This window comes from Ambystoma mexicanum, chromosome 2q, assembly GCF_040938575.1.
Source record: "Ambystoma mexicanum isolate Mex_15411 chromosome 2q, UKY_AmexF1_1, whole genome shotgun sequence".
NCBI lineage: Eukaryota > Metazoa > Chordata > Amphibia > Caudata > Ambystomatidae > Ambystoma > Ambystoma mexicanum.
This window is the reverse complement of record NC_090924.1, coordinates 151242904-151265197: the sequence shown is the minus strand read 5'-3', so window position 1 is coordinate 151265197 and position 22294 is coordinate 151242904. Positions and strand designations below refer to the sequence as shown.

General features: G+C 42.9%; 1 protein-coding gene across 12 annotated transcripts in view; it reads right to left on the bottom strand.

Annotated features, from left to right (window-relative positions):
• Positions 1-22294, bottom strand: part of OBSCN (obscurin, cytoskeletal calmodulin and titin-interacting RhoGEF) — a 3169051-nt gene that overhangs the window by 1151474 nt on the left and 1995283 nt on the right. For all 12 annotated transcript variants that reach the window (XM_069647058.1, XM_069647065.1, XM_069647061.1 and 9 more), the window contains one exon: positions 8561-8663. In XM_069647058.1, the coding sequence (XP_069503159.1) occupies positions 8561-8663 (103 nt within the window). The remainder of the gene's footprint in view (positions 1-8560; positions 8664-22294) is intronic.

Here is a 22294-nt window from a genome sequence, read left to right as displayed (position 1 = left end):
AATTCGGCCCGCCAACGCGGAAAAGGGGACTGAGGTGTGGCGCCAGAGGGCAGAGTCAGGGCAGCGCATGCTCCCTGGGCCGCGCCCCACGCACCTCTAAATTTAAAGGGGAAGAAGGTTTTTTTTCTGGCGAAAAAGGTTCTGTCTCCCGTCCCTTGTAAGGGACGCTCATACAGTATGGAGGAAAGGGCACGGGACGTAAGAGTAAGGAAGGTGACAACAAGAGAAGGCCACTGAAGAACAAAGCTCTTGAGGGTATTCTCCTTCACAATAGAAGGTAAAAGGGATAATGGGAATAAGGGGAGGCCGAGAAAGGATAATTATATCCTGCAACCTACTCGTCTAAGTTGACCTCACGAGATAAAGTTCCCATTGAAGCAAATAAACCTAACTGGTGGGATACGAGAAAGAGAAGTAATATTAAGCGAAAAGCACAATGGATCCCAATACCCTGGGAAAAGGGGATAGCCACTGGACATTTTGTAAAAGAAGAAGAGAATATAAAAAGGAGAGGATATTGTAAGCAAGAGTTCAGAAGAACTATACCATCGAACCCAGAAAAGAATTAAGTAGGCTAAAGCAAGGCGAGTTATAATTGACCAGAGGAGAAAGACTATTCAAATAATACTGTCTTCCCAAGATATGCTGAGGACAGCAACCAGGAAACTATAGTGGTCCCTGAATGGACCTCTGTTGGCGTGCATGAGTGAGGCAGATCTCCTCATTGGCCAGCTGGGTACGAGCACTCACTGAAATTAGGATATGAGGAGGGGCTCTGAGTGCAGACCTGCAGATCACCCTTAGGTCAGAATCAACCTATACACAGAGTCAAGTATCCAGAGAAGCAAAGCAGATCCAAGGACTGTCTGTAACCGTGCAGAGACGGTTTGGCACCCTGAGCCCGCTGTGGTCCCGGTAGAGCCATGCTTTGCGCTTGATCTCCGACGAACTGGAATGGAGCTTCAACCCTTTTGAGTGGTGGGACCAATCATTCTCAAGGCCTCCTTGGTGCCCTGCAAACAAGACTTCTCGGAAATGTCCTTGGGCCCTCCAGTGGACTGACCAGCTTGTACCTTGGCACCCATGCTGGAGCGTTGTTACATCGAGTTTCAGCTCTAGCTTTGGGAGAACCCTAGTTCACACTGCAAAGCACCTTCTTGCCAAATCTCGTGGAGCCAGGAGACAGAAGCGTGCGTCAGTCCGTGAGACTTCAGTGCTCCTGCGTCACTGTGCAACAGTGGCGGTTGCTGCTGGTGACTTTCCTGCTTTTCTTCAAGTGTCCTGAGACCAGTTGCATTGGTGCCTTCTTTGTCCTGCATTTGTGACGAGAGATCCAGCTCCTATGTACATCGGACCTGTATCTGCACCCACAGCGCGTATGCAATTGGAAGCGTAACCAAGGAGGGGAATTCATAGTCCAGACGACCTTCTTCAAACCTGCTAAGTTTGAAGCTGGAGTGAGCTAAGGGCGGTGAGTAATCATACCCTTACCGGAGGCCCCTAGTTCATCCTTACCGTTTTTACACACAAAGGATCCCTTGCATACCTTGCCTTGACTTCGGTGGCTCTTGCCCCCTATAGTCCTCTGAAAGTTGGGAACAGCTTTGTTCTCTGTAGCAGACCAGCCTCTGACTCCTGGAACTGAATTCCTCACGCTCCAGTGCCCTCTTCTAATCTTTCCTTTCCGTTGAAGTTTGTCCCTTGTGAACTTGACGCCTCAACGAGCGCTTTTACGCACAAACATACCATTGAGCACAAGGCTCCTATCTTCACAGGGCTGTACTTCATTAGTTAGGGATATCCATTTCTGGAGTTGGCCATTGTGATAAAGTTTGTGTGCCTTCCCTACTTACATGTTTTGGGCGGGAATCCACACTTTACCGCATTGACCGAAAGTGACTGTATATATATTTTACATAGTGTGTGTTTAAGTAGTAGTATTACTGTCTTCTTCACTATTCACCTGTGTTTGTTCTGGGCCTAATACATTGTATATTTTGATATACTACTGTCTAAGAGTAATTCTTGTTGTCCTACTGTGTGTGCTCATCCAGGACCCGAGATCACTCCCACTATTCCTGAGACTTAGCCTAGACTGCTTCCGAAGCTACCTTGAATTGTCCTGCCTAACATCTGTTCACTAGAGCAAAGTGCAGAAATCCATTCTAACAAATTGGTGTACAGCGGTGGGATAAGAACTGAAGTACTTGAGTGTTGCACACCGGTGTGGCACTGTATTACGTTTACACAGTAACAAAGTGACATTTGTTAGCTAGTAGTTGTAAACGACTTAACTTATAAAATGGAATCAGTCACTGCTATGGCCACACAGCACAGAGAAAAGAAAGGAATTGATCAACTTTGTGCACAAGAAGATAACGGGGGATGGTTAGAAGGAGTTGCTGATGGGAAACAAAGGGGGTCGGAAGGGGCATAATCGTAGTGGTCGAGTTAGAAACTGGGGGGCCAGTAGAACAGCTGCACTAGTGTACTACACAGAGGGCTTTAAAAAGCACCCTCTGCCAGATCGAATGTTTGGTGACTCTTACCAATCTCTTGATTTTATATCTAACTTACGTTCAAATGGCCGCCCTGAAAGTTGCTAATTCATGTTCTGTTTCCACCATTATACCAGAAGCCACTTCTTTATTGTTAGTTCAAGGAAATGAACATCAGTTGCTCCTGTACAAATCGCCTCTCGCCAGCCGTGAAGGTATCTTAGTACTTCAGGCTTGATTCTGGGAGAGAACATTAACTGAGGGATCGATGTTCCCCAACAAGACTTTTTCTGAGTATACATACCACTGTTTGTTAAGAGTAGGCATTTTAGTTTGTATTGATGCCCTGTTTTTTGTCTGTTTAATCTGTGCAATTTACTTTTTCTGGTAAGAATGTAACAAGTATGACCTGGAACCTAAAGCAAGCATTGAAAATGCCCCCCATTACGATGTTGCCAACCAAACATCACCCACCCACCTCCACACCCCTTGACAAGGCATTTCATTTTTGTCAGGTAGCAGGATAAGGGTGGGGGGTTGCCACCTGACATCAAATACAGTATTCTTTGTCTTCTGTACCTGAGGCACCACAGATATATATTTCGCTGAGCAAATAACATGTGCACATACAAGATATAATCATCACGAGTCAGCCCTGCTGTGAAACATTAATTCAGTAACTTGAACAAAAACATTTAAATAATGTCACAGCCTGAGTGGGTCTCATTTCATGAATGAAAGAATAGCAAAGTACATGTATTAATTAATCAATAAATTATGTCAAAAAGGTTTTATTTTTCAACAATCAGCAATAACATATAAAAATTGCAAACATACATTTCCGCAATAATTATTTTGCCACACAATACAAATATGTGTTGCACTGTAGGATATAGAAAAACATGTTTTAAGGAGAAATGTAAAATGAAACCGGGCAATAAGATTTGACTATTAAATGACAAAGAAACCCGATTTCAACAAAATAGATTACTTTAGTTAAAAGTCTCTATCATACAGCGAAGAGTGGGGACAATTGAATTGTGGGAATTGAATTATAAAGTAATGAAGTAGACCTAAAACAATACATCCATTAGAGGTTTACATAGTTAGAATCCACTGAAACTTTGCATTACTATAAAAATGGTCTTACTTTTAAAACTGAAAAAACAATGGGATTGCAAAAACAACTTTGAACATCTCTACAAGTAAATTTTTTTTAAATATGTGTCTGGGGTCACATATAGGTATTTGGAACCCAAAACGTATTTGATAAAGAATACTGAATGTTTCGGCAATTTGTTCTATTGTTGAGAATCAATCAGTTACCATTGCTTACTATACTCGGAGCTCAATTAAATTGAAAGGTTTTGCTGCATTTCTGCCTTGACACAGTGAGACATGTATTAACATAATGGGTTAAATTGGGTCCTTTACATATGCGCGAGTCTAGCCGACTTGTCCATAATTATGGCACTATTAAGTGGATGCCATTCTGGGTGTATTGCCCCACTCCGGTTCTGTGCCACTTTCCCATGCACTTCAGCGCATGTGGAAACAAATTAAGAAAATGTTGAAGAGAAAATGAACTGTATGGATTTATATTTGATGATTGATAAGGTACATTTAATCATCTACATAAGGTATTTAATTACATTTTGTGACAGTCTGTTTTTATTTTATGTATATGTGAAAAGTTTGAAAGAACTAAACACAATGAAGAAACTAACTTAAAACTGAAAAGAAACAAGTTACTGAAAATGTGTACTGAAAAGCATCAGATGGGAACTGACAGACTTAGTTGACTCAGATGTCGCTGCCTTTTATCATTCCAGCCCAAGCCTGCTGACAAGGAATAGTTAGAGCCTATGTAGTTCGCAGGAGGGAGCAAAAGTTAAGTTACACAATACAGCATTTCATTGGTAAATAACATTGAATACATAACAATACTTTCAACAAATTATTCCAGTTGTTAGTCCACTAAGTCAGAGCTGGCCAGTTCAGAAACTGAGAAACCAGTAGCTACTGTTATGCTGGTGTGACTTGGTGAAAGTGAAATTGAAATCAGTCTCTGATTGAACTGATATCAGGAGCACAGCTGTTGTGAAATCACTCTGAGGCTCTCAATTAAGAAGAGATATAGCAAAAATAATAATGTTACAATGCTATAGCAAAAGGTGGGCCTGATTTCCGGTTTGCTTTAGCAGAATGTGCTACTGGAAGCACACAATGCTGCAGAGAAATACTGACTAATAACCGTGCAGTCATTGCCATGCACATTTACTGTGTGAGACGCGCTATCACCATTTGCTGGGTGACTGGGTGTTAGGTAAGATGTTCATATCAATGATAAATATTCCTGAGTTGTGTCAATCCCAGAACATTTTTCTTTGACTAGGTAACTATTTTACCTTGTCCCATGGTGAAGAGGAATCGTTTCCCCCTCTCACCTAGTCTTTTTAGGTCGCTCCATAGTGTATGGTTGATGTTCTAGTTTCCTACAACTTTTGGGCTTAGGCTGGTTTGCCCCTTTGGGCTCCCCTGTTAGTTTCCATTTGATGTACTTGTGCGAACTACAGTTCTCAAGTAGTAAAGAGGCATGTTCACTCCCCTTTACATTTTATATAGTGAGCCAGCACACCCCACTTTATGTGGAGTGCTGGGGGGATACAATCTATCCCCTTTTTTACTTACATGGCAACATTTTGTTACACTTGCGAGTGTTACATGAATGGCTGGTTGCAGTGCTTTTACCTTTATAACGTTTAGACTTTGTTACTCGCAAGCTGTTAATTCAGCCTCGGTACTGCACTGAAGGGCCACCATTTTTCCAAAATGGTGGGCTCTTCTTTTGTTCGCAATTTCTTTGTGCCTGCTGCTTCTGAGGTCTTGCCTTGCCATTCTAGGCAGGAACGACCTCAGAGGCTGTTTTGTCTTTGGCGGGAATTCAGCTGATTCCCCACCCAGGCTCCAGAGTGCCTGGAAAGGCTGGATCGAGAGAGGAGTCCAATACTCTGCAGTCATTTGTCTTCCAACTTGCCTGAAAGGGAACAACTCCCAGTGGGGGGCTGGCTGTCCTGATTGGACAGCCAGACCGTCCCTTTCTGTAAAATGCAGGGAGAGATGCAGAGGTTGTGCTGCAGTTCCTAATAAAAACTCAGAACCTGGAAGCTGCAGACAAGTTGACCACTGGAACCGAAACCGAGGAGGATGATGAAGAAAACGCGGTTGAGACGATTTCCAGCTACCGGAGAACCTGCTGTGTAACCAGAACCTGCTGTTACCTTTCCTTCCAATTGACCTGGGGACTCCGAAAACAATAACCCCAACCCAGAGCCTGGTGAGACCCACTAGACTCAAGAATACTTGCATTTTGAGCCATTCCACGTTGTGCTGCGACCTTGCGGGGCTGCAATACCCCAATACCCTGGGACCTCAAGCCTTTCAGGGGGGTCCTCAAAATCCCAGATGTAAACAACACTATTCTTAAGTGTACTCATAGGGAGCTCTGCCTCCTAGACTTGCAAAAGGAGAACAACCAAGTCCAAACATGATGAGAATTTCAAGCTCTCAGCATAGACATAAGGGCATATAGAGTTCTATCTCAGATTAAATGGGTGGGAGCAACCTTGAGACTATTCAATGGCTTCCCAGACGAGGAGCAAAGCCGTAGAAGGTACTTTAACAAGGTCTTGGAAGCACTGCAAGGCTCCTCTCTTCAATATTCTGTTACAATTCCAGTATTTCTCTCTCTTAAACTGTGCCAAGAATGGCACAATTACCTTTTGAAGATTCCCAAAAGATGCTATGTGAACATGATCTATTCAAGATGAGTTTTAGACTCGTAGGTCTAAGGCTATGGAGATGCGATCCCTTTGAACTCCTCCCATGACCGTGAATTATAGAGTCTGTCAGGGGTTCACACTGTCTCCAATTTTATGCAATCTACAAATTGAGCCATTGGGGGGGGGGTTCTGATTGCTGAATGAGGGGCCGGTATTCATCAGTATGCTGTTGTCAACCAATTAAATCAAGTGTGACCTTCTTATGATATTTCTTGTCGCTAGAATTGTGTTGGCTAATCGTGTCCTGGATGCTGGCTGTAAATGTAAAGTTACACGCAGGTAAAACGTATTTTCTTTTGTGTTCTTTGGGAAAACAGAATGGCAATGATCAATCCTGGCTATCAATTTGGAACACAGATAGTATTTCTTCAACTTTAATCCCATCTGCCTGATTGTTAGGTTTTTGGCTCTTCAGTAATCTCTGATGAAGACTAATGTGCCTAAAAAGTTCAGATTGCCCACTATCAGATGTCCATGCTAGTTCAGAATAAATATTTTTTACCCATGGATTCTTTATGATCTGTAGTGCAGACAATAGCCCTCTTGCATATTGACTGGAGCAACGCCATTTGGATGGGCATTCCAAAATGTCTGATTTGTCCTTTGAAATCTGCATTTTACACAGCTGTCCGTCTGGTGTTTATGTTCATTCTGTTAGACGTTGTTGCAATGTTGGAGTAGGGGGGACCTCTACTTGTGTGAAGGGGAAAAAGGGGATGTTGTGCACATGAACAGGATTTGAAGGTGACAGTTTTGTAAATGTTTTGGTGATCAGTGGATTAACATTGTTTTTGCAGGCTGTGGAGAAGTTCCCATGTTGCAGATGGGAGCAGTGTGGTTAAAAGGTATATAATTCCTAAAAATGAATTACTTTTTTCTATTTTCCTTTTTCATCAACTACAATTTCAGATGGGTTATATTTTTGCTTTTTGATTGTATACAATTTTTCATGGATCATGCTTTTTTGGTTTGTATTTTGGGGGGATTTGTGTATCGCAGAACGCAGATAGATGATTGGCTTGAAATCACATGTGACAACTCTGAGATAACACAGTTTCCAATGTATTATTGGCTATCGTTCTGCCATATTTTTTATTATGTACACTTTTTCTTTAAAAATATCTTTCTTTTATCTACTAGCTTAATACTTCTCTAATGGATGTAAAGTATCAAGCTGAATTTTGTTTTGTTTTCAATACGTTTCTAGCCTTTGATTAAATATTTTTCATTAGATCTGTCTTTCATTTATTTGACAAGTTTTTCTTCAATTGTTTGTAATAGGTTCAAGTTTTGTACCTCTTGCTGGTTCTGTTCCACTACTTTTCCCACTCTATGTCCTTCTTCAGTTTCCCGTGTTGCTGTATTTAAAACCCAACACAAAAGTTATAATCTGTTCTTTGTATTCACGTTTACACTCTTCAAGTTTGTCACTGCCACATAGATTTTTATGGTTTTTATCATTTTTCATTTTCATTTTTCCATTATAGTTATATACTGAGTTTATAGCCATGTTCTCAGTTTGTTTTATTTAGTTTCGTTTTATAGTATATTACAGATGTGTTTTTGTTACATTTTCTTGTTCTATTTTCACCTGCCTTAAGCCCTGCAGTAAATCTAGCTACTCAATTTTATGTGCAGTTTGTTGTGAATATGAATGACCTGGAGGAGGGGATAGAGCTGGTAATTAGACTTTCTGGTAACAGCAGTGGCACGTTGGAAGGACAGTACCTAAAAAAGGATCTTGGATTTGGAAGCGTTAAAGCAGAGAATGCTTTCAGTCTTCAATAGGTATTATTGTTTCTGAGATATGGTGATTGATGACACCTTTTGACGTAAGGTTGCCAGCAATTTCATGATACTCTGCATTGTCATTCACAATTATATTGTTAATACTGATCAAACTTCAACTGTTCATCAAAGATCTTTTTCAGTTACTCATATATTATCATTGATGTGCATATGGGTAACCCATTGTTCCTTCTTGATTTTGAGGAAGAGCATCATAAAAAATGTGCAATACTGAGTTGATAAAAATGTTCTTCTCTGTCGTGGGTTTCATAGCGGCAAAGTGAATAGTCTCATGCATCACCAATATGAGATGTGCAAGTCGTAGTACTACTGTACACTGACCTTTAAAGAATTACACAGCAGCTACGAGGCAGAGAGTTAAATATATCAGCCTCCACCAATCACATCTTGTGCAAATCGGAATGGACTCACCTGATCTGTGGGTATGGAGCTCCTTCAATGGTGCAGGTAAATTGAATGTCTTCGCCTTCTATGAAGTGAACATTTCGCACTTTGTTTACAAAGCGTGGAGGTACTGCAATCATTAGATGAGTGATTATTAGTGAGTGTAAAAAAATGCACCAAAGGTAAGATTATAATATAAAATCACATTATAAAATGTCAAATATGAAGACAGTGAGGACATTTGAAAAAGCATACAAAGTGATGTGATGACAAGATAAAAAACCACAAAATGCCAGTGAGGGTCTCATATTGACCCCCTGCAACCTTATACCTCACTAACAAACTCTAAAACAAAACAAACGCTGTTGATGGCTGAAGAATCGTTAAGATTCTCCAAACAGATTTGATTCACAAAGATTTGCTTAAGGATTTCTCAGTGATGTTCCAGGCTTCTCCTGATCAGCTATGGCTTTATGCTTTGAGAATCAGGTACAAGGTAGCAGGTACTGGATGCTGTTTGCGAAAAAAAACAGTTTTTGTATGAGGGAGTCCATGCCAACATTTACAAAATTATAGTTTTAAAACATTTTTTGGGACTAAATAAATATACTAGGCTAAGTTAATGTAATGCACAGTGCAACATACTTATTGACCACACATTGTCACATCTGAGCATATAGTTTCAGTTTTTCTAATAAACATGACATTTTATTAGTTGTGGGTGTTTTTTAGGAGAGCTTGCAATAACTGGAAGTAGAAAACAGATTCTTTATCTGACAACATTCCATCCACTCATTAAGGATCCAGCAATTGCCAAGGAATCCATCAATCTTTAAGTTAGTGCATTTTCTTGTGTGGTCCAAATGGGGACCTACATTTTCTTGGGACATTTAAGGGTGTCATTGTGGCGACCATTAAAGGGACTAGATTGAGAGCCCTGAAACCTAGAGTCTTCCACAACATTCCAAGCATTCATTTTGTGTAGTCTAGCTCCCAGTTAGGAAAGTCTACAAGTTTTGATTTTGCTAACCCTTGTTGATCTGAGGACATGTTTTCGAGTTTATTGGGCAGCAGTATGCAGAAATGACTAGTTTGTAAACCCAACCTCCAAGTGGCTTGTGAATAAAACATAAGAGAATTACATTTATTTTGTTCTGCAGGGAACCTCTGGAAAGCTCACTGCGATGATTTTGCTCATCACATTTATGTTCCAGTATGCCCTGTCTTGTTTTTTTCTTCTAGAGACCAATGCCCTAATCCTATCTGTTCATGACTGAGGTCTTAAACACAGGTTATTTTGTCATATTTGTTCTCAGTACAGGGGCTCACAGACCTTCTTTTGAATGTTTAGGAACTTGGGGTTTTACCCTAAATTACCTACGATAATACAGATGTTGACCCCTCGCTCACTGTGTTTAGTGATGCACATATTAACCTCTTTTATGAGACCCTAAAAAGGCTGAAACACAGACTGGGTTTGCTGCTGGTACTCCTGTTCAGAGGAGGATTGCTTAGCATTTCTGTGCTCGACTGCCCAAGTGGATGGGACCAGACTGATATGCAAATGGGTATCCCTCCTCTGTGAAAGGTAGAGTGGGTTAAAGTGGTTATAGACCCTCCCTAGTAGGTACCTTCCATAAAGAAAGTTCTTTGGCCATGTTTGTTCTCACTAGAAGGGTGCCCAGAACTTCTTGGAAGTTCTTATTTTTATTTCTGTGTGGCCCACCTGTGATTACCCCCTTGCAAGTATGAGCACATTCTGTTGCATCTACTCCTCAGAATATTGATGGCATGGTGGTTTGGAAGAATTAGAAAACTATACTCCTCACATTGTTTCATTTGAACTCACTTCATATCGGTTTGACTACTGATCACTTCTTTAGAATCATAATATACATCCGTTTGTTTCACTTCCTGGTTCGGGGTTCTGGGTGGGAGACCGGTTTACACAGTGACCACCCCAGCAGAGGCCAAATGTTCAGTCCCCTTGTGACTAGATCTCTGATGCTTTTCTATTGCATTGTTAAAACTGAGAAGGCACACTACTGGTCTCCTTGCGAACATTGCTCCATACTGACTCTTGACTGGCAAGAACGTAACATTGCTGCAGAAGTGACTGTGTTGATGAAGTCAAAATCAGCACAGAAATACAGTTTGCAAATAAGAGCAAACAAACTTGTGCATTCCCTTATCTGGCACTATAGGATCCAGATAAGTGGAAAGCAATAGTCTACCAGTAGGGTTCAGATAATTAAGGCAAATATAGTGTAACGGTCTGGTAATCATCTGATCTAGAGATCTGGTCCCAGCATAATTAAGTTGTGCTTTCAAGTACGCTTCAACAACATCCTGAGCTCAGTGATACATGCGTATTTGCAGTTTTATGGAAGTTGCAAAGAAACCATGTATGTCTTCAACTGTTTGCTGTGTCTAGCACATCTGAAGGGCAATGAGCTATAATCTTTTACTTGTCAAAAGGGTGTTTTATTTGCATTACAGCGGAAAATAGGGATGGTAGAACGAGCAACAATTGCACATGTAACGTATTGTTGAATTTAGTTCCAGCAATGGAGAACGCAATACTGTCTGCCTTTTATGGGCACACAGGTCATTTTTTTATAGGGTGGGCTGAGGACCTTTGTCACATTGGCGATGGGTCAGTAAGCAGTTTTCACTGGGTATTTTTGGTGCAAGTTTATTGTAATAATTTCAGACGTTTATTGTTATTTTGTATCTTGGTGATCTTTAATGGCACAGTTGAGCCGACACGTGTTTCGACCGTACGCAAGTCTTTTTTAAGGCTGTGGTAGGTATACAGATTTAGCAAAATTGTGCATGTTGGGTTGTGAATGACCAATCAGATAGTGTGGACAATTGTGAGTGAATTGTGCGGAGACCAGTGAGCGAAGTGTCCGGTCGGGTGGTTTAGTGACATCTGAAACGTATTATACCATTGTGGTATCAATTATTATTTGGAGCCAGACATACATGATGAACGTGGTATCAATTATTATTTGGAGCCAGACATACATGATGAACGTATTGCAATAGTGTATGCGATGAACATTATAGGTGATAAAGTGCACAGATATTACAAGTCAGATATCACATATAGTTTTACAGGTTTTGTTGGTAGCGGCAAACCCGCTACAAGCTAAACCAGTAAAACTACCAACTACCATCGCCAATGTGACAAAGGTTCGAAACCCAAACTATATAAAAATGACCTGTGTGCCCATAGAAGGCAGACAGTATTGCATTCTCCATTGCTGGAACTAATGTTCATCGTATACACTATTGCACAGGATTTACATTATTCACACAAGATTTATCATAACCGCAGTGTATTTGTTTGAATGATCAGATGCACAAAGGAAAGGGATGAGAGTAAGAGGAAGGAAGGCAATGTATAGTTAGTTTCCAGTGGTGTGCGTACCAGGCCAAGTTTAATCATGGTAGATAGTGTAGTATAGGGATACATATCCTTACCATGTGGTAATAGCCCAAAAAAGAGTGATACGGGTTGGTTTGCTGCTCTTGAGTAGAGCCTCTTGTGGTTAGCCTGTAGGGTAAGAATAACATGTGTTGGGTTAGGTACCTATAGGGCCACATTAGTATTGTCATTGTCTGGCAGGCCTGATAATTATGAGCTGATAATACCAGGTTTCATTGTCATGCGCAGTGATGTGGAAATTAAGCATGATGTGATGCAATGGGCTTATGATGCAATGGGCTTAAATGGGTTTGAATTTATAAAGAGAGTTGTCTGAGTAGAGTTACTGGGAAGAGCGCAGGTGGTCATGATGTGAATGGAGCAAGCCAATTATCATTTGGAGTAGGCAGTGGACAGCATGAGGCATGCATGCACTGGTTGCGGGGCCCTGTGTGTCACTGCAAAGTTGCTGTGCAAAGTCCAGAGAGGAAGAACAGCTGTTGTGGGGGTGGCTAGATGGTGTGGCGATTCAGTGATGTGGTGAGTGTGGCCTCTAGTTAGTGGAGAGGTGGTTGTAGTTTGTGGTCCTGTGTTTGTACAGACAAGGTCTGGGATTAGGTTATTGAAATGGTATGCTAACCGCGGGAGGTGTGCTGTGGTTGGTCAATGCCATGACAGTGGGACTCATGAATGCGTACTGCAATTGTGCATTGTTGGTGTGATGCCTTCCGATAGACCGCATTCAAGGTCAGTGTGTAGGTCTTTGTTGAGTGTGCACGCTCAGGGCCGGGACGGCCCTATGAAAGCGGCTGAGCATGGCGCGGTGTGACGACGAGCCTAGTCAGGCGGTGGAATAATAGGTAGGTGGATGCTATCGGTAACAACAGCTGAGAGGCTGGGAAGTGGCGAAGTTAAGTAAAGTGCACAATGCCAACATGATGGGAGATCTGATCTAATAGTGTGGAGGTGCCTATCGTGGATTGCCCGAGTTGTAGATGTTAATGGTGATAATGAACAACCGTATGGGCTGTGCTTATGCTGAGTACTTGACCGGATAGGAGGCTGGGGATCAAAGAATCACTTGTGGACTTACCCATAAGGGCGAGGGGCCTCTGCATTCAGATGAGTAGGCTTGGCGATCTTTCACAGCCGGCCGCCACCTTTTGCAGTCATTTAACTAAGCAACACAGTCTCATTTTAATGGCCTGAAGAGGGAGTCCCAAGACCACCCCTCAGCGCCCCCAAGTTCTGGCCAGGACGAAGAGGTAGAAACGCTTGCTGCCATTCATCTTATTTTGCACAAATCCTGAGTGCACCAATGATCGACAAGTACACTGAAAGATACCCCCCCTTAGCCAGCCATACAGGCCGAATACAGTGCAAGTGTTCCCGAGTGTGGGAGAAGAGCCAGTGATTGTGGACAGAGACACCTATATGTACAGCCTCGACTAAGCACCAAAAAGCCATGGTACTGATGTCATTAGTGACACCATGACATAGCAGCGTTAGACATGAAGCACATGGGCAGTCCGCACTGCACCACAAAAACACACATGCGTATACATGAAGAACATGAGCATACAGTTATATAGCTAGAGAACAGATACACATACATACTGTCAATGCTTTTATTATTTTGCCATTAGCCAAATGCAGTAACGCTGAATTGCAAGGCACAAGAGATCCTGAGCAAGCTTGCTGATGCTTAAAGCCAATATTTTCGTGGACATGCAGGAGTATATATGGAACCTGATCGAACGACATATAGTTCACCCATAGGGAACATAGTACAACATGGACAATGTAGAAACCACATTATAAGGTTTAGTTAAATTACAGCAGGCCTCAAGCCACGGAGCAGGAGATGAGCAGAGCTGACTAAGTATGCACAGAGAGCAAGACGCATGAGACAGGCCCAAAGCCAAGGTCAGAGATATGAAGACACATTCCATTCCCCAGATGAAAAATGGACCAGCTGCAGAGAAATGGAATACATCCTCATAATGGGAGCTGCAGAGCTCAAAATTGTGGTCTCTAAACACGTGATGTAGCCAAGCAAGACAATGGACAGTCACCCACAGTGAGAAAGAGGAGCCGGTCTCAGCAAACCAGACACAGATTGCAACAAGTGTTGCTACTGTGAGGAGAATATTCTCATAAGCATGGTCCAATAGCACAGAGAATAGAGCGCTCACTTTGACATCTGTGCAGAGCCTGCTGACGCAGGTCCGAATCCCGGCAGGGCCAAACTCAGCCTTTCATCCTTCCGAGATCGATAAATAAGCACCACACACCGTGGGTAATAATAAGCAGCGCTCAGATGCATGAGGGTTCGTACGGCTATAAAAATGCTAAATTATTATTATTATTATGATTATTATTATTATTATTATAAGGCAAGGTGGTGTACACAAGTTACAATAAAGACACATAATCGTTCACATCACCTTGAAGAGGTGCACAGCGAGCTGAGAACTCGATTGAGTCCCAGGCCTGCGGGCAGCCGCTCTAACCAATCACTGTTTAGTATTCCAGGGGTGTATGGCAAGGTGTACAAACCAATGGTACGCTCACTACTCTGCAGCAATGTAATCGAAAAAATGTTGTGGATGGGACAGGCCAGCCACCTGACATGTAAGAGCCAGTAGAATAACATGTACAGGTAATTGTATAGGTTATAGCACTCTCGATACCCAATCCCTTGGCCGGATAGGTTTCTGGAGACAGGCCCAGACTGCGACGCTGAAATCGAACAAAACTGGCATGCGTGCCATGAAACGGTGTGAGGTACTGGAATCTTTCTGTGTTCTTGTATTGATCCCTGTTGGTTTTATTTTCAATAAACTGCAGTTTTTACTTGCTGTCTGACTGAGTCCTCCGTTTATTCTGGGAGGGAGTTAGGCCCTCCTATTCCGCGGACCCCCACCATCACTCTGGCATACCTGGGAGTCCTCCTTAACAGGCCAGATGTACTCTCTAATCTTATAGGCTCAGTGAATTCACTGTCAATAGCAACTAATGTGCCAATGCGGTCTAGTGTATCAGCATCACTGAAGAAGAAATGTTTTAAAAAGTTAGATCACCTGGAGTAAAGCCACATATATTTATGATACTGCTAAGAACATGGAGAGTAATCATGATAAGAGTTATACATTTATATGATGCATTATCTTAGCTATGAATGAGCCAGAGTTGTTATCCTGAAATGTTGATGCAAAGAGTCAACGCCCTACTCTCTGTACATATTAAACAAATGGTAGTCGAATTGTTTAATGACCATGGGAAAGATAGTGTAATGGTTGTACCATGGTATATAGTCCTTGGTCCTGTGAGTCTAGCTTAAATGCCGGCGGGAAGCGGTTGCGATGCGTCGGTTTCTCTCATTGGTGGCTGAGGCGCAGGTGAGTCTGGCCGGACGACTTAGATTATAATTTCCATGATTGGCAATGTTCAGCGTATTACCGCAGGGCCTGTAAAAAGAGGTTGTGGAAGTGGTTATAGGAGGCACATTGGCGTTATGTGCCCCCGGAACGGGGGTAGTGTAGCTCTGTTCTGTCAGTTGGGCAATTTAGTTAGCACCAATAAGTTATAAGCCAGAGAGTGGGTCATTGCCTGACACACTGAGGGAGGCAGTGGTTGTGGTACTGTTAAAGCCGGACAAAGCCAGACAAACCCAGTTACAATTGCTCCTCCTACCGCTCAATCTCGCTAATTAACACAGATAATAAAATTCTGGCAAAGATCCTAGCATCACGGCTATCGCCATTGATGCCAGCGATGGTACGGGCGGACCAAGCAAGTTTTATCCCGGGACGATCTGCCTCATATGGTCTCCAGAGGATATTCGGTATGATGGTGGCAGTTCCGCCCGAGGACCCGATAGTGGTGGGCTTACTGGATGCCACTAAAGCATTCGACTCGGTCGAATGGCCGTTTCTGTTCGCACTATTAAGACGGATGGGACTGGGTGAAAATTATATCACCATGGTCAAACTGTTGTACACACAGCCAGTGGCTAGAGTGAGGGTAAATGGTCAGATGACGCCACTGATGGCCCTCAAGAGGGGAACGAGACAGGGATGCCCAATCACGCCACTGCTTTTCGCTTTGGCGATTGAACCATTCAACGGACGGATACGAGAACTACATGTGCACCGTGGGGTGAGGCTACACAACCATAGGATAGCAATTTCATTATATGCAAATTACTAAAATCAACCTAGGTCCAATACTGAGGGACGTTCAAAGCTTTGGGGAGGTATCCGTCTTGAAAGTGAATGCCTCTAAGTCGGTTCTTTTCCCACTGACGGAAACAGTCGAACAATATCAGGATGGCTGGGGATTTCAGTGGCACATGATTCAGACTCGCTGTTTGGGGATAAATGTTGCTAGGGATAACACTGTGGTGTACCATAGCAATTACCTGAGAGTCCTAGATCAAGATCGGGCAGCAATGATGCATTGGAAGAATCTCCCCCTTAATCTGTATGGCCGGGTGTCCCTTATTAAGATGACAGTACTCCCTAGATTCCTTTATGTATTTCTGAACGCACCAATAGGAGTACCCGGGGAATATTTTCGCACTGTGAAGTCGACAATTACACAGTTTCTGTGGGCGGGGAAACCTGCCAGAGTATCGTGGGATAAGCTGGCGGTGCCGGTTTCCGAAGGGGGACTAGCGCTACCCGACCTTGAAATATTCTACAATGTAGCACAGGCGGGGTATCTTAAACATTAGTATGAAACACAAAGAGACAGAAGGAACGTGGAAGTAGAAGTAGAAAGAGCAGTGGCGGCTCTGAATCTCCTATGGTCAGTCATTCTAACGGCACTAGGCAGAGCACACTCAGCACGAAATCTAGTAGAAGTGACCTGCAGGGCATGGACCCACCTGGAACATAAAAAAGGGGGGAGGTTCTATACTCACCCAGACTTCTCGTGGTGCATGTACCTGGGATTCTGATTACTGTGGAATCAGGTTTTGTGGCCCAGATGAGAAGGCTGGGGATATCCAGTTTTGGGGACCTTTTCCCAGAAGGGAAATGTGTAACTCTGGAGGAAAAGAAAGGGAAGGGAACAATGTCAGCTCTGGACATATTTATGTACTTCCACTTACGGGTGAGTCTGCACCAGGTATTCACCACACTCCCGGAATAACCCCAGATCTCCCCCATGCTGGACAAATTGGTACAAGGCATGGTTGGAAGTAAGGTGACATCTGGATTATACACTATGTACATGCACACTGGGAGCAGGGACCGAGCCTCACCAAGGGCGAAATGGGAAAAATCCTTGGGGTGGGACATTTTGGAAGTGGTGGGGACATACTGTTGCACGGGAATTAAAAAGGGACCCATTAACGCAAGGTATAAACTAATTCATTTTAAATACATTCATCAGTTTTACCATACACTGGCTAAACTAAAAGAATACTTCCCAGATGTAACAGGGAGATGTAAAAGGTAAAACACAGAGTAGGCTGACTTCCTCCATGTATCCTGGAATTGCCCGATCATACAACAATACTGGGAGGAGATATTTAACACGATCAGTGGTGTCACAGGTCAAACAATACGCCCAGACCCATTAATGGGACTACTGAGGTACACCAAAGAGGTCCCCAAACAAACTAGAAAACTGGTTAGTCTACTACTCATACTGGCCAAACGGCAGGTGGCAATCCAGTCGGGAGGGAAAGAGGAGCCCAAGGCACTCACAATGGAAGTTAGACATAATCTATTGCTTTGATATGGAAAATGGTTGGGAATCTTTGTATCATAACCGGGGCAATGTTGGTACTATTTGGGATGCATATACGCGCTTCTTGAGCCAACAATCTGAACACGCGGAGGAAGTGTCATCCACGCTAGAAGTTGAATGTTAAATCATATGAATACAGTATAACAAAGTGGGAGTAAGATCTGAGATGTGGTAGAGCAATCACGCTAATGCTACCCTCCGAGTACAAGACTGGTGCAACTCAAGGCATCAAATATTGGCAAGTTAAGACATATGGACAGTGATTTATCTTGGAGAAGGTGTGGGTGTACCGTCAGCGGGGGAGAGTGGGAGGGCAACAGGGATTGTAAGCACACAGTGCTAACTGTTTGTTTTCTTTGTTAATAAATGCCAATAAAGTTAAAAGCCATAAGAGATTGTGATTAGATCTGTATGCTGTTCTGGACACCGCCCTGGTGTGGGAGGAAGGTGGGTAATGAGGAGGGACACCCCCTGTTGTGTGACTAGGTGGCTGTCGGAGCAAATGCTGTGTTACTACTGGAGAGGCCAGCATGTGTAATCAGGGCAATATTGAGCAAAGTTACCTCTTCTGGGGTCGCTCTTATGGGATGGTGTGTGTCTCCTCCAGGGTAGGGAAAGCCATTGAATTACATAGTATATGGGGAGCTGGGTGAGGATAATGTTGTTAATTGATCATAAGAAAACTTTTAGTTCATGTTTTGTATTCAAGCCATTAATAACACATCTGTATTAACATATCAGTCTAGCTTCTCCCTGACACAGTCTTAGTTTTCTGTCTCCTCCTCGTTTGTCACCTTTGACTGGTTCCAGGGCGATGAATTGGATGTCTTTTTTATTCTCCATGTGGTGCTTGTTTGTCCAGTGTTTGGCCAGTGTATATCTTGCATCCTGGGCTATTAGGAGGCTGATGTGTTTCCGGATTCTGACCCTTAGTTCCCTGAGGGTACTACCAATGTACATTGACTTATAGACACAGATGATGACATACACAACATATTTGGATTTGCAATTGGTAAATCGTTCTATCTTATGGCATTGGGTGCCATTGAAGACAACTTCCTTAGTGTTTTTAGCATAGGTGCACCTGGAGCAGATGCCACATTTATGGAAACCCACTGTTTGTGTCTTGGTGAGCCAGGTTTGTCGGTTGTCATATATATGTATCAAGAAAGGTGGGCTTAGGATGATTTTCAAGGTCGGTGCCTTTGTGAATGAGAATTTAGGTTTGTCTGATATTCATTCATGGATATCTTCGTCTATGGCCAGGAGGTGCCAATGTTTCTTAATGATTTTCTGAAGTTTGTAGCTGTCTTGGCTGTATTGTATGACGTATCTAACCAAGCCGCCCCTTTGTTTTGTATTCACTTTCGGGGTAAGAAGTGAGTTTCTGGTGAGGCATGTAGCTGATCTTACGCCCTCTTCTATGGCTTTTCCCGCATATCCTTTGTTTGGGAATCTGGTTTTTAACATGGTGCACTGGTGATTGGTATGTGAGTTTGTTGCTACAGTTCCTTCTGGCTCATATGAATTCCCCCTTTGGGATGTTCTGTATGACAGATTTCCTGTCAAAACTGGTGGCAAAGAGGACCGAGTTAACCTCCGTTGGTTTCCTGTATGTCTTTGTGTGGAGTCCTTCTGGGTCAACCTTGATTTGTATGTCTAAAAAGTAAATCTTTTCATAGCTGTGACTATTCGTTAGTTGTATCCCAAAAGTATTGTTAATAATATATCCTTTAAAGTCGGTGAGCTCATCTAGTGTGCCTGACCAGATCATCAATATTTCATGTACGTATCTATGTCATTTGTGGATTTGGCAGTTGAAGTCTTCGTTGGCAAAGGCAAAAGTCTGTTCAAAGAAATGCAGAAATAAGTTGGCCACTGCTGGAGCATATGTTGCACCCATTGCGATGCCACTCCTTTGGCAGTAGTATATAACATTGAAAAGGAAGACATTGTTGCTGAGGGAGAACTCCAAAAATTCCTTAGTCATCTCTAGGTGTGAGTAAAAAGAAGCAGAATTCTTAGCATAGGTGTAATCTATTGCGTTGAGTTCTAATGTATGCTCCATTGATTTGTATAAGCCTTTGACGTCCAATGTTACAATTAGATAGCCTAGTTGCCAGTGTATATCTTGTAGAATTAGGAATGTGTGCATGGTGTTCCTGAGGTATGTCGGGATTTTGGGCACCTGTTTCAATAATGCATTGATATATTTGGCAATGGGTTCCAAAACCCATCCAATTCCGCTTAGGATTGGTGTTCCCTCTGGCGCATGTAAACATTCTATGTGTACTTTGGGCAGAAAGTAAATAGTCGGCATACGTGGGTGGTCTGTTCTCAGGAATGTCTGTTCTTCATCTGTCAGTAATGCACGTTTATGCCATTTATCCGTTCTTTGGCTTGCATCACCGTAGTTGTGGTGGGGTTGGAAGCTATTTGTTCATAGCAGCCAGTGTTTCCAGATGCTCGTTAGCCATCTGGATAAAGTTGTCCCTATCCAGGATGACTATGTTACCGCCTTTACTGGCTTCTTTGATGACGATACTTGTGTTTCTTTTCAAGGTATTTAGAGCATGTAATTCTGCCATATTTGAGATTTTTCTGGCATCTATTCCTGGTTGATCTTGTCTGGTCTTCTAATCTGTGCAGGTCCAATGTTACTGCTTTATGAAGGATGTCGATAGCTTTATCACCTTGTAGGTTGGGGGTGAATTTCGATTTCTTTTTTATTCCAGTATGTCCATACTTTGTTCATCAATGTCAAGGTGTTGTAGGAGGTCTCATTTGGTGTGTATATTCATATTTCCTCTGTCTTCCATGTTGACTAAGAGGTGTGTATCGTCCAGGTTTTCTATGGTGATATCGCTGATTGGAGGTTGTGCAGTGGTTGGCGTTCTCCACTGTATTTTCTTTGCAAAAAATGTCTTTAGTTTCAGGTTTCTTGTGTATTTGAAAAGGTCAATGTGTGCATTCATAGGGTTGGCTTTATTTAGCATTGATTCCTTGAAGGTTTGTATTTGGACAGGTTCAGTATAAGGCTCAGTGCCGTTGTTGCCTCTGTTGTAGTTGTGACCTTTATCTTGTTAGTCTTAGATCTCCTTCGGAGCCTGTGTTTGTGCTTGTGGACCCCTCCTCTCTTGCCTCTCGTCTTCCTCGACATATTGAAATATCTCCCTCTAGTGGGTCCTGGAAACGTACTTGTTTTGCATTGTAGTTGCGATTTCCTTTCTTGTAGCGTTAGATCTGGTTTACAAATGAAGAGGAGGTTGTGGTGCTGTTATTGGAGGTAGGAGCCAGTTCTTGCATTTGTCTACTTAGTATTCAAGTTGTCTGAGTTTCACTGATGGTGTCTGGTTCACTATCGACATCAGAGCTGCCTGGTGAGGTGTTAGGTTCGCTTTCCTTTGATTAGCTTTTATAATGGTGGTCATATTTGGGCTGAAAGGTATACACCCTATCATCTCTGTAGTCTCTCTCATCTCTTGAGAATTTCCTGGATTTCCTTAATTTGACCTCATCTTTGGTAAATCAGTTGCCATTGACAGTCAGTCAATCCACTGAGACTATCAGATTAGCGCATACATCCGGCCAATCAAATGAGGCCTTTTTGATTATTTAAATGACTGCGAAATATGTCAGCCAGCATCGAAAGATCGCAGAGACTGCTAATCTGAATACAGAGGCCACTCGACCTTATAGGTAAGTCCAGGAACACACAAGTGATTTTTTGATCACCAGCCTCCTTTCGGGTTCAGTACCTAGCATACGCGCAGCCCATACGGTTGTTCCTTATCACCATTAACATTTACAACTCTGGCAATCCAACAATAGGCACCTCCATGCCGTTAGATCAGATCTCCCATTGGGCTTGCATTGCACACTATACTTAACCTTGACAATTCCCAGCCTCTACGCTTTCATTACGGATAGCATACATCGGCTTACGGTAGTCACCTACCTACCTATTATTCCAGCGCCTGTCCGGGCTGGTCATTACACTGCGCCATGCTCAGCCGCATTCATAGGGCACATAGGGCCACCGCGGCTCGGAGTGCACACACTCAACAAAGACCTACACACTGACATTCAATGCAGCCTATCAGCAGGCATCACACCAACAATGCACAACGGCAATACGCATTCATGACACCCACTGTCATGGCATTGACTAACCACAACACACCACCCAGCACACTACAACCACCTCTCCAATAACTAGAGGCCGCACCCCCACACCATCTAGCCACCCCCACAACAGCTGTTCTTCCCCTACACTCTGGACTTTGCACAGCAACCTTCGCAGTGACATACAGGGACCCAGACCCGGGCTTGCACGCCTCATGCTGTCCATCGCCTACTCCAAATGATAATTGGCTTGCTCCATTCACATCATGACCACCTGCGAACTCCCCAGTAACTACTTAGACACCTCTCTTTCTAAATTCGACCCCATTTAAGTCCATTGCATCACATTATGCTTAATAGCCACACCACTGCGCATGACACTGCGCATGACAACCAAACCTGGTATTATCAGGCCCATCATTATCAGGCCGCCACACAATGAC